At 49.9% G+C, this 12,608-nt stretch overlaps 1 protein-coding gene across 3 annotated transcripts in view; it reads right to left on the minus strand.

Moving 5' to 3' along the window:
* The window catches only part of LOC125972719 (neurobeachin), an 87,840-nt gene that overhangs the window by 15,437 nt on the left and 59,795 nt on the right, over nt 1-12,608 (minus strand). For all 3 annotated transcript variants that reach the window (XM_068651423.1, XM_068651424.1, XM_049726663.1), the window contains 4 exons: nt 3,866-3,983; nt 3,625-3,727; nt 2,994-3,109; nt 1,898-2,010 (listed from right to left, as the gene is read on the minus strand). In XM_068651423.1, the coding sequence (XP_068507524.1) occupies nt 1,898-2,010; nt 2,994-3,109; nt 3,625-3,727; nt 3,866-3,983 (450 nt within the window). The remainder of the gene's footprint in view (nt 1-1,897; nt 2,011-2,993; nt 3,110-3,624; nt 3,728-3,865; nt 3,984-12,608) is intronic.

The raw sequence follows: 12,608 nt of genomic DNA on the forward strand, positions 1-12,608 counted from the left end.
TTGTGGAGGAAAAAGAAAACAAACAGTCATCTTTCCTCTCCGCCGAAAAGTCAAATTCAATTAAAGTTGAGGCGAGGGGCCTCGCACGCCCCCGACTTGGATGAGCGTTTCAAGGAAAACCCAATGCCAACAGAGGCATGAATGCAGCTGCACATCTATGCCTGTAGGGGGCGCCTATAATTTGTTTTGAAATTATTTATGTTATTATTGTATGATTTTTTTTATTGAGCGTTGGCTGGGGCGTGGATTTAATCGATTTTAGCGGCCACAACATTCCAAAAGAAGAGCGATACGTGATCTCACGCTCAACCTGCTGAAATATAAAGCAACAAAAATATGATTAAAACTTCAGAACGTTCCGCTTGTGAAACACAATCTGCACATTGCACTTTAGATTTCACAAGGAATTAAGCTGTCGGGACACGTCAGATTTGTTTGCGCTCGCCTTGTCGCATGCAATCAGCTGCATTACGGGAAGAGGAAGTGGGGGGGGGGCTTCACAAAAAGTTCAAACTGCACGAGATGATATGACACGCCATCTCTTCTCTGATTGGCTGGGAGGAATCACATGGTCTTCCTGAGATTTTGCATTGGTGCTTTCTTGAAATGGAATCCTGACACCTAGAAATTTGAAATTTGCAGTCATAGGAAACATTCAGCCTCCTTTCCCCCAAACATTTGACCCCAGTGAAGCCTTTTTGGAATGCCGTCGCTGGTTCTCTACGGTTGGACGTCATCGCTGACACGTTGCGCAAAGTGACACAAAGCTTTTTGACTCACAACTATTTGCAGTGAGTGCCAACGGATGAAGCCGCAGACGTTGCGTGTGACTCGAGGAAAACTCCCATCAGGTGATTGCGCAGCTATGAAGAACGTCGGCCGTCAGACGCTTGTCAAGTCATCAGGATATAATCATTAGCGTCCAACGTGCAAGGCTCGGTGAAGACCTGCCACGCAAATATGCGGCGCTCGGGCCCGCGGGCGGCGCCTTTCGCGGCCGCTAATTGTCGGCGTGCAGGTGAGCGCAATACGTGGGCTGCATACGTGGGAAAGGATTCTGCCGTCATCCATTATGGAGCTGGTGTGGGTGGGGGAGCCGCGGGGGGTCCAAGGACAACTGTCAAGTGTTGCGGGCCTGTGAACTCATGCTAATGAAGGCAGCTCAGGCATGCAAGCAGCATGGGCAGGCCGATGTCACCCGAATACATTACAATACATAACTGTCTGCCTGCGAGGGGGGTGGGGGCAGATGGACGTCCAGCAGGACGGATGAAAACGTGGACTAAAAGAAGCAAGACGTCCCCCCAAATCAATTGAAATGAATTGATAAACGGGAGAACGTTGGTGTGGCTTTCAGAGGGGGTGTGGCCTAGTCCAGCCAGTCAGGTCGGGTTAGTGTTTGTGCCTTCTGCGTGCGTCTTCCCATTTTTGTCCGGTTCAATTAACGTATTAAAAATGCGTCATGCTTTTTACTCTATAATTTGACACGCTAATCAACACACCGCCGCCACGCGTAGCCGACAACGTTTTTTTCCTTTTTGCTATTTCTACTACCCCAATTTTGTCGAACTGGAATTTTATTCTAGACAACCAAGGAGAGAAAGAAAAAAAACTGCTGAGGATCAACATGACAAAGTGAGTCAGTAAAGAAATGGCAGCCAGGAATGTGACTCTTTTCAGGTCACTGAGCTGAACATGAGCGAGAGAGCAAGAGAGACACAGACAGAGAGAGAGAGAGGGGGAAGCAGGCCAAAGTTTGTACTGGAATAATTCCTTGCCTTTGCCCAAAACAAACACAGAAAAACATCAAGCCTGAAAAGTTTCACTTGTGCTGCGTGTGCCAATCATTTCCACAACACGACTTCAGACCAGCAAACACTGCAGTTGCATGCGCTACCTTGGAGAGATCTCTGAAGTTGGCGGGCAGGGTGAGGTCCAGCTCCTGAGAGTCGTAGCTGGCCAGAACCCAGGGGAAGAGCGGGTACTGGTTCAGGTCGTTGTACGTCCGGCCTGGACGCAACAATACGTCAATGATTTCCATCGAAAGACTCCACCGTGACCAAATTATGCTGACGAGGTCACGATTTATTTTTTTAAAAGGTGACGCGAAAGTGTGGAAGCATGGCCGCCGTGTCGTCGGGGCGTGGGCAGAGTGTCGGGATGTTAATAATAGCCCGATGGTGGTTAATTAGCAGAGCACGTCCCCTTCGCACCTCTCGCTGCCGCCGCCACAGCCCGACTGTCGGCGCCGCTTCGTGACGTGCCTGTCAGCCCGGGTCATTACTGTGAGATTCTCTCTTTTCTTTTTCATTTAATGAATTTCCTGCATGTTTTGCCCTCCGTCTTGCCTTTCCGTCTAATTAGCTGACAATAATGTATCCAAGGAGCTGAGGCTAAATATAAATATGCATGAGCGGCGGCGGCAGCGGCGGCGAGACGCGGCGTGACACCCCGACGCGCGAGGCCCGGCTCGCCTCCCCCTGTTGGATCAGAGAGGAGAGCGTCGAGCCTTTTCCGATCTACACGCCGGACGCGGGTAATTATCGAGCCGAGCTCACGCTTCAAACAAACGACGTCGACCGCTTAAGGACGAAAGCGGGCCGGCGCCAGGCACTCCTCCTGCGATGTCGTTTGTGTTTATTGATTGCGGCGGCGGCGAAGAACTTGCAGTCGGTGGACTCCGACACCCGAGATGAAGATAATTGCTTTAAGCGTAAAGCTCTCCGGTCCAATAACTTTTTTCCACAATCGGCAGAAAGTGAGTCTGATTCAATGTAAGTGACTGACGGCAAAAGTGGCATCAACACGCAAAAAAAAAAGTTTTTAAAATAAATAAAGCGTGCTCTGTGTTGATATCTGGACTCTCACGAGTCTCCAAATCCTAAAGAAAATAAAAATAAATAAAATAAAGAAATTAAATAAAAAAATTAAAAATTAAAAAAAATATCTTAAATTATTTTTGATTATTATTACATGATGATTCATAGGCTCACCTGCGATGGTGTTGAGGAACATGAGGTACTCAAAGTTGGAGATCTCTCTCCTCTGCCAGCGCTGCGTCATGTTGGACGACTTGAAGAGCTGCCGAGGGCTGGCCAGTGAGGCGCGCCTGCAAAACAAGACAAAAAAGGTGCCACGTTGCGTCACGTCTGGCACGCGGCGTTTGACTACAGTCCGATGACTCGGCGCTTCAGCCATTCGTGACTCAATCGGGGTTTGGATCGGAGCCCTCCAGTCTGAATTTGTCATTTTGGACAATTGCGGGAACACTTTGGGAAAGGCCCGTTCCTCGAGCCAAGTGGAGTCCGCCAAGACATGCGGAGGAGCAGCAAGCAAAGCAAATCACCTCGCGGATGCTTGAGAAGATCAAATTCACCGCCATGTTTTCTTTGGACTGATTCCTCCAATTGTGACAATAATTTACATTCATGAATTGGGCCATTTCGTTCCACGATTGCCTCGCCCACTTTTCCACAAGCTACTCTCTTCGGCCGGCAGGCTGTCCGCGTGTGGAATGAGGTCACCCCGCCCGCCTGCCCCTCGAGGGTCAGCGCACAAGCGCACAACAAAAACAAGGGAGCGCCAACGCTAACACGCTAAACAACGCTAGCGTCAGGAATAGACCTGTCTTGAGGGAGTCCATAGCTGGTCCCCACTCCGACTCGAGGAAGACTGTGGACGGCTTTCTTCACCGTGGCCTGGTCGGGGAAGTTAAACAGGACGGATGCTGCAAGGAAGGAAGGAAGGAAGGAAGGAAGGAAGGAAGGAAGGAAATTGATTCAACTTGGTTGTGTGTTGAGTTTTTGTCAGAGAATGTTTTTCCCATGAGAACAACTGAATAAGAATAAAATGAAGTATGGCGTACTTCGATTGGCCATGAAGACCTCCATGGCTGTGTTTTGCAGCAGGTGACGCCTGGAGAAGATGGCGCGGATTTCGCTGAACATCCACTTCCCGTGCAGACCTTCAGTGTAGGCCAACACCTGCGTCGGAACACATTTCCACACAGCGTTTAGCGCATTTAGCATGGCCCAAATGAAACAATGAGAATCCTGCAAACCATCTTGGACCCCATGTGGCGTGTGACAAAAATCAATAAAAGCATTGTGTGTTAAAGGCTGAGGTGGCAGACAAAAGGACGGGCGGGCGGGCAGGCGCCGCGGGACCGCAAGCGCACAAAAGTAAGACAATTGTTCTGACAGGTGAGAAGGGCCCCCGCTTTTTCCATCTCGCTCCTCTCCGAACAATTTTGTCCCGCGGCGACCTCATCGGTTCTCCGGGTCGTGGCGGCGACGTCTCTCGAGAGGCAACGCGTGAGAAGAAAGACGCGACGTGTTTGCGCAAACACTCAAAATCTCACAGCATGCCGTTTGCGATTTTTCATATAAACGATTCAAGGACTTAGCTTCTGTCCTGTTTATTAATATCCAACAACACTCTGACCAGGAGAGTGTGATGTGCTCCAGCAGGTCAGCTCCGACGCTTGACAAGAGTGCAGCGGGCGGGCGAGCGAGCGAGCGGGGGCCCGCCGCCTTAATTTCTCCACGGAATAGCCGGCCGGCCGACCCCGCCGCCGCCGCCCGGCTCTCTGGAGCTCAATTAAAATTGGATTAGATGGAGATAGCGGCATCCCTCAACTGATGCTCTCCTGCGGGTAATGCAGTGCCCCCTCCCACCCTCATTTGACACCTCCGCTGCCTCTCCTCCGACTCAAACAGTTGTCATAGAGACAGCGTGGCCCCAGAGGAGGGGGCAAGAGAGGACAGCAAGTGAGGGTGGCCCCCTCCAGATGCATCCAGATGTTGTGGAAGTCAAATTTGCTCTTTGGAAATTCCAAAGGCATCGTGGGAAGGCTTATCAGGTGAAATCCGCCATCCCGTGACCTTATTTGGGCGTTACAGGACAACCCATTAGTGTCTTCGGACTTCACAATAGAAAACTGTGCATTTCCTATTCAAATAGACTGAAGGCAGTGCGGTGAAAGGAAAGAAAAAAAAAAAAAAAAGCATCATTTTACATGTGGTTTCATTTGGGCCGCTGTCCTGTCCAAGTGAACATTTCTGTGGCTTGACAAAGCGCAGGCCAAAGGGCTCGCTGTCAACAAAAGGGAGGCTAAACACCGACTTGGGCTGGGGGGGCAAAAAAGCTGATTTCAAACAGCCTCAATCAGAAGATTTGTCATCATAACAAAGCTTTGGGGGTCTAAAGGCAACGCACGGGGCCCCTCCTCCTCTCCGTGTCGACTCGACAAAGCCCAGCGCCCGTGTTTCTTTTTTTTGGGGGGTGTGGGGGGGCAGCTGTAAAAAATGCCATTTAATGAACCTGTCTGCTGAAGCTGTCCCCTGCCTGTCAGAGGTGTCAGCCGCTGACGAGCGCTGGGGACGGCCGTCCGCCCGTCCGCCTGCTCGCCTGCCCGCCCGCCCGCCCGCCTCCAGTCACAGACAGGCCTGCCAGCTGGAGGCTTCGGCCCCAATCTAATCACGCCACCAGGAAGGGACCGGCGGGCGCTCTGCTCTTGGTCTGTCAGAGCTGCGAGGGAGGGGAAGGGAGGGAGGGAGGGGGACGTGGGCAGGGCGCTTGATGATGGAAAGGAGGTCTGCCGCCCAAGCCTTTTGTTTCCACACGCACGCTCATTAGGAAGCCAAGGCGCATGCGCCGCCGCCAGTGCTCTCGGTGCTAAAGCGGAAGCGGTCCCCGCAAAATAAAATGTATAAATGTATCTGTAATCTTATTTTTGGGCGTCTGCTACTTTGAAAATCAAATGTTTCTGTAAATCGCTGTTATTGATAGAAATGTTGTTTTGTAACCATGTGAAGTTACCCTAACCCTTGTTTGGCCTCCATGGCGCAAGCTTTTCTCTCTCACCTACATTTTGCAATTTGCCGTCCTGGCACCTTCGCGACTTGACAGGGGGGCGACATCGCAACCACGAAGACATGATGAGGAGGCGGCGCGCGGGTGACGCCGCCGTTTAAACCCGTCCTAACAAACACGGCACAGAAAAGGGCCTCTAATCACATGTGACTGCCCGGCGGCTTCGACTACACTTTGGTTGAAACGCCGTGATGGATGTTATTAATAAATCTAAAGCCGTTGGAGGGGGGGGGGGGTGTCTGCATATTTCCTCCTGGATAGGAGAATAATGCAATTCGGCGTGACGGCTATATTTATACGAGCGAGCGCAGCAGTGTGACACGGCGCGTCGCGGCCGGCCGCCCGCCCGCCCGCCGCTCTCTCGCACATTTGCCTAATCGGTTTCCGTCCCAAGGTGGGAGAAGGATCCATCCATACGCCCTTTGTGGCTTTTCAAGGAATGCGAGCGCCAAAGTTAGTCTGATATCACTTGGGAATAATTTTCCTCAGGTGACATGAAAAGTCTCGGCGGCGCATTTAACTTGAAATAAAGCGCAATGGAAGGGGAATCTCCACACTTTTGCGTGAATCCATTTTTCACGCCGCGAAGAATTAGCGCATCAAAGAACGTTTCATCACTGACAAGTGTTGTGAAGAGCAAAATATGATTCCCCGCATTCATATAGGCGCTGTATAAATAGTCCACGCCAGTCGCCTCCACTCGGGTTGAGGCCCGTATCACGCAGACTCTTAAAGCAGGTATTGCTTGGGGGTGCTTGCTGCAATGTGCGTGTGTGTGTGGGGGGCAAGATAGAGATTTGCATAATCAGTGTCAGTCCACATTTGGGAGAGAGCTGGAGTGTGGCGGGATGACACGGTGTGGCTGCTCTCTCTGCCAGCCAGTGAGCGAGCGAGCGAGCGAGCGAGCGAGCGACCGGTGGGATAAAGTAGATGAATATGCATGCCTTAAACACGTCCGGCCAAGTTTGTCAATAGCGTTTATGTCAGCCACGCTCGTTCGCACGCATTAGCCAGACGCTGGCTGGGAGGACACACTTGTGGGCTTCTTCTTATACTTGCCAGTTACTCCTCAAGTCGGATTGTTATTTTGAAGTCCGTCAAATGGACGGCCTCAAAATTCACTCGCTAGCTCTCAGTAATCAATCAATAATGATCCTTTTGTGCATTAGCGCTAGATTCGCTTTACTGACCGACAGCTTGACACTTTGGCATATTTTGGCAATGATTACGGCCAGGAAGAGACTTTGGAGAGCCCATCAAGCAGATAAAGAGCTTGAGACTTTTTAGCCTAAGGAGCTTGAGGCCCATCTTCTCTTAATGGGACTTTTTCCCAGAGGCTTGTCAGCCTTAAGATGACTGAAATCTTTCCTGGCCGGGATGCCGCCATCGGGGCTGCCACGCCGAGTGCCAAGCTGATCGCTTTTGATCCCGCAATTTTTTTTTAATGGTGGTGTGGGAGGGAGAGGGAAGCGGTGGAGAAACAACAAGACAAGGATGGAGGAGAGCAAGCAGGGTTAGGGTGGCGCTGATGAGCAGCGAGCGGCCCTCCATTCATCTGGTCTGCCTCACCTTTTTTTTGCCTCATTCATTATCCGTTTATCCTCAACTTATTCGCTAGCGATTGCTGGGTAATATGTTGGGGATTTGGTAGAATTCTGCCTGTCACCTGCTGCTACATCATGCGTGAACAAAAAGACCCAAACGGGGTGGACGCTCTTTGAGGATTATGCTGGGTGACACCTCCATCGGGAGCATCATTTTCGCAGGCATCCGGCGGAATTAGCTTGACGGGGAAAAAAAAAAAAGGTGGAACAGGTTTCTTATCGGTTCTTCTGCATACGAGAAGGGGGGGGGGGCTTGTTCATGCAAATGAGCGCCTTTTGTCAGGCGGCAGCGTCAACCCTCGAGGGCTGAGCGGGGCCACGCCGGGCCGAGGCTACGCTAATCCGCCACTGGAGCGCGCCCGATAATTTGCGCCTTATCCTCATGTAATGATAGCGTTAAAGTCTTTTTCCTGCCGCTAATCCCGCCGCCATGCGGCTGAGGTTTGTTGTTAGCGGGCTACAAGTTAGCATGCCGCTGCCTAGCCGTTATAAAAAAAAAATAAATAAAAACAATCGTGTAGGAGGAGCGAGGCTCTGATGTAACGATTGTGACTCGTCATGCGTGGCTTCTGCGCTTGCCGATCCTCCTCAGAGGTTCGGCCAGAAAGACTAGCTCCGGGCTATGGCGGCCATCTTGGAAAAATGCCGACATTAAATTCACAGCGTCATTCTCAAAGTGTGACATTGAGGCCTTTGCACTCGACTGGATTAAAAAAGACAATAGTGTCTTGCAGAAGACATATTGTGCATTTTGCCCACAACGCAAAACCTTATATTATCAAATATGATAAAAATCGTCTTTCGCCAGGCGTCAGCAGGTAGCCCCCAAGGAGCAGCCCCGCTACAACATTGTGATTTTCTAGGAATGTTATATAAGTGGGCTGTATATAAAACAAAGCAAGCTGTTTTTGTTTTCCCGAAAGCAAGTGAAACATAATGAAAAGAGCGTTAGCTTTGGCAACTCTTTGGCCCAGCGGGGATCCCGGCCAGCCATTACTGGAGCCTGCCAAAGGCAACAACTCCCCGTCTCTTTCCTCCCTCCCTCCCCCCCTGCCAAAGCCAACAACTCCCCGTCCGTCTCTTCCCTGCCTCCCTCCCTCCCCCCCTCGACAAGCTGCTTTGGCGTGCTGCGATTTGACTAATTACGTCGGATTAGAGCATATTCACGCAAGATGTTCTCTTGAGGGTCAGCGACACGGCACCCGGTTGGCCTCTCCTGGTCCCGGCCTGCTTGTACACAAACGGGCCACTTGGATAGAACAAGCTGGAACGGATAGTGCCACCATTTCCTATTCCTGCTGATTATCTGTTAGCATTAAGCTAGCAGACTGAGGCTAAATTCGTCTGGACGATGTAAATCCAGTTTAGGAGGCAAGGCTTTAAAATATATTTCCAAAAAGAAGGCAAACCTTGGGATCATTTACATTTGTTAAAAAAAAAAAAAAAAAAAAAACGTCCACAGGGAAATGAGCCTCGGTATCTGTGTGTTTGAATTCAATTGTGCTAAATCAATTTGCCACAATGGGGGAGGTTGCTTGACTATTTGTACGTGTAATAATGGGGGCGCACAATGGCAAAGAGGCTTACGGCCGGCGTTTCATCAAACATTTAGGCAAAAAAGTTCCAAGGGGCCGCGCCTGATGAAAGAAGCCAAAGCTGGTGGGATCGCCCGGCCTTATTGTACACAAGTCACATCAAATTAATACGGAGGGCCGCTCGCATCCTTTCTTCTCCTCGGCTTTTCACAACGGATTAAGCTATGAAAACTCAGAAATGACTAAAGCACCTATTAGGCTGCGCGCTCCCGCCTTTCTTCCGCTCGCCTTTGAAATGCGCGTCACGCAACCACCACTTCAAAGTGGAAAAACGTATACGGCAACTTTGCCATGGCAGACGAAAAGCAAAAAGTCAAGCTTTACTCATTCACGCTCAAAGTTGATTGATTGACAAGGCACGCTTGTCATTTTTTTGTGAACAACTCACATTGATTCAACTTTTTCCTTTGACCATCAATATAGTGGGCCAGGTACTTGCTACGGACTTGGACTTGTTCTTAAGACACGCCCCAAGAAATCCAAAGCGTTCTAAAACAATTCTTAAAAAGTCTCAAAACTGTTGACTTCGGTCGACTCCTCTGATTGGTTATCGCGTCACTTGTTGCTTTGGCGTGTCAAGATGAAGTAAGTACCGAGGAGGGGGGGGGGGCAAATGTTTGATTGAAAATACCCTCGTAGCGAGCAGCCTTCATCCATGCAAGGCGAGCGCTGAGAGGGGTGGGGGCGTGTCTCGGTGCACCCCGACTCGCCTGCTCTCTTCAAAGACGTGCATGAATTGTAATTATGGCTCCTAACAGGATTGGAGAGCGCGCACTTGAGAAGCGGGTCGTGTGGAGTTAAACGGCTGTCACACACTCCAAAGCCGAGCTGCCATGAGAACTAACCAACAAAGGCCCGACCGACTCCATCCAGCGTCCCGCCCGCCCGCTTCACCTCTCAAGCCACATGGCAGCATTGTTCGTCCAGGTTGCACTTTTTCGAGCTAATGCACAAAAGACGTCCAACGTAGTCTTGACATATGTTATCGGTAATTATCAAGCAAGAGATGGTAGAGTTTAACGGGGGGGGGGCGATGATTGGTACCATCTGAGAAACCAACGTTTAAAAAAAAAAAAAAAAAAAATCAGTGTCAGATTATCTCCCGACCTGGCCATTAGGAGCAACGGAAAAGCTCATCTGAGCCTCCACAAAATGCTTCAATATGGGACCATTCAACGAGAAAAAAAAAAGCGTGACGTCCCCCACGCTTGACCCTCGTTTTCAACTCTTAATTGGATTGTGAGCAGAGCTGAAGAAACTTTTGGCTATTGTTCACTGAGCTGTGCTTTTCTTTAGCAGCATTCCTTCCAGTAGTTTGCTTCCTCAACAAAAACATTCAAACAGCCGCTGCCAAGAAACTTTTCAGTTTTCATAAACTCACTCCCTCCCTCCCTCCCATTTTTCTCCCCTTTTAGATTTTCTCCAATCCACTTTCTCAGCGAACTCGCTGGTGACAGGCTGAAACAAAGCCAAGCCGAAGCCATTGTGTCGCCTTTCAGATCCCGCCCGCAAGCAGCGGCCCTCAAACCAACAGTTGGGCCCAAGACACCGCAGGTCCAAATCAAGTCAAGTTAGATTCATGTAAAAGCGGGTCATCTTCAGGGAAGGCGGAGATTTGAACCCTAGCGTCCTACCGCGGTAGTCCATTAGGTCTTTGCATTGGTCGTTTGGTGCCAAATCAAGATGGCCGCTGGCGCTAGCAACTCGTGAGCGTGCATTGATTCAGAAAATAAAAAAATAGCCGACCAATCCAGGAGGAAGGAAATTCTTCAGCCAAATAGAACTAAAATATTTTTTTTAAATTTTATGATTTTTGTCCAATTTTGATATTTCATATCCAGCATTTGAAGCAGGCACGTTAGCAATTTGACATCTGCTCTTATGAAACTTCCCAAACTTTTTCTCTTTAATTGATACGGTGGAGTAAAACATGAGCTAATAGACAAGTAACGGCGCCTTTAACAATCACATCAATCAAGCTCATTACCCCCTCACGCGCCGCTTTACAAAAAAAAACACTATGATGAAAATAATTATAATAATATCTCATTAAGGGAGCGAATGAGCGACATGGGGGAGAATTAATAGCAGACAGGTGTACAACACAGCGCAATTATGGAAGCCCAAATTAGTTCACTGCCTGGAGGCAAACGCAAGAGAAATTGCGTGTGCCTGTGTGAGGAGGTTTCCAGGAGCGGGGCTCACTGGCGAGAGCGGCAAACGCAAAAAAAAATGTCTTCAATGTGTAAATTAGGGCGAGGAGTGCGCGCGGAAAGCGGCTTTCCCCGCGGCACACGCAGGCAGGCCGAGATGAGACGGGGCGCGGCGGTGAAACGTGATCAAGGCCGGCGAGGCGAGGCGAGGCGAGGCGAAGGGAGGGGAGGCAAGGGGAGGCACGGCGCGGCGGGCGTCAGCGCCGACGCTCAGCTCGGCGGCAAGTGGCAGCGTCTCTTTTACAGTCAATCATTCATTACTCAGCCCAGCGCTGCCTCTCCAGGTTCTCTCTCTTTTTTTTTAAACGGCTAATCCACCCCCTTCGTTAGACGATGTCAACATCTGACACAATAGGCAGCACTGACTACTACTAGATAGCCTGCGACTGGAACAAACCATTTCATCTGCATTTGATTTGCTGACCTTTCCAAACAATGTGTTGAAATGAAATGAGACATTGTGATCTTGTAGGAAAGTTGCAGAGATTTTTGGCTCGTGGAAATTTGGTAGCTAGCTTGCTCGCTAACCACGGCCTACAACGCGCTATCCGTTCTATTAGGAAAAAAAGCACATCTGACCATTAAACCGAGCAACAGAAAAGTCAAGCAATTAGACCGTCCCTTTCGCACGGTCGCCGTTCGCCACATGAATCGTTTTTCGTCGATTACAATCCGATTGTGAGAAGGCAAATTTGAAATGGGGCCTGCCCTTCCGTGCAGATCCAAAAAGAGAAGACCTGACCGGGGCCGAAATGGAAACCGTGTCACGCTGGAGGCGCATCTAACGCGGTCTGAGTGCCGTTAATTACCGTATAAAATAAGCAATTGGCAACCTGGCCCATATGTCGGCGCCAGCGTGGCGGATGGAAATGAGGCGGGCTCCGTTTGACGCCGCTGACGGGCTAATATTAAGCGCGGCTCAGCGGCAGGCAGAACTAATCAAAGTAGACAAAATGTCTCTCCTTGCCATCTTTCTCTCTCTCGCATCCACTCCAGGGCTTTTTTGGCTTTCTCTCCTTTTCACCTCACCTCCCGAGAGGCGCGCGTTTCAGCCGTAGCAATGGTGGCGCTGTGTGGGTGTGTTAGGTCAAGCCTAAGCTCACAAACTGGGTCACCAGAAGGAACAGGAAAGGAAAAATGGGTCAGAAACGTGTTGTCACGGGAATTCTGTAGGAAATCGCACCGTTGTTGCAGGATTTGGACGCATATGTCATTAAAGCAACAAAACGCATGATTTATTTCTTGAAATTCTATTATTGTTTTTGCAAAGTAGATTACTTGAATGCTATAGTATACCATTTTTGTTGCCATTTCTTCTGAGG

The sequence above is a fragment of the Syngnathus scovelli genome, chromosome 7 (assembly GCF_024217435.2).
Source record: "Syngnathus scovelli strain Florida chromosome 7, RoL_Ssco_1.2, whole genome shotgun sequence".
Classification (NCBI taxonomy): Eukaryota; Metazoa; Chordata; class Actinopteri; order Syngnathiformes; family Syngnathidae; genus Syngnathus; species Syngnathus scovelli.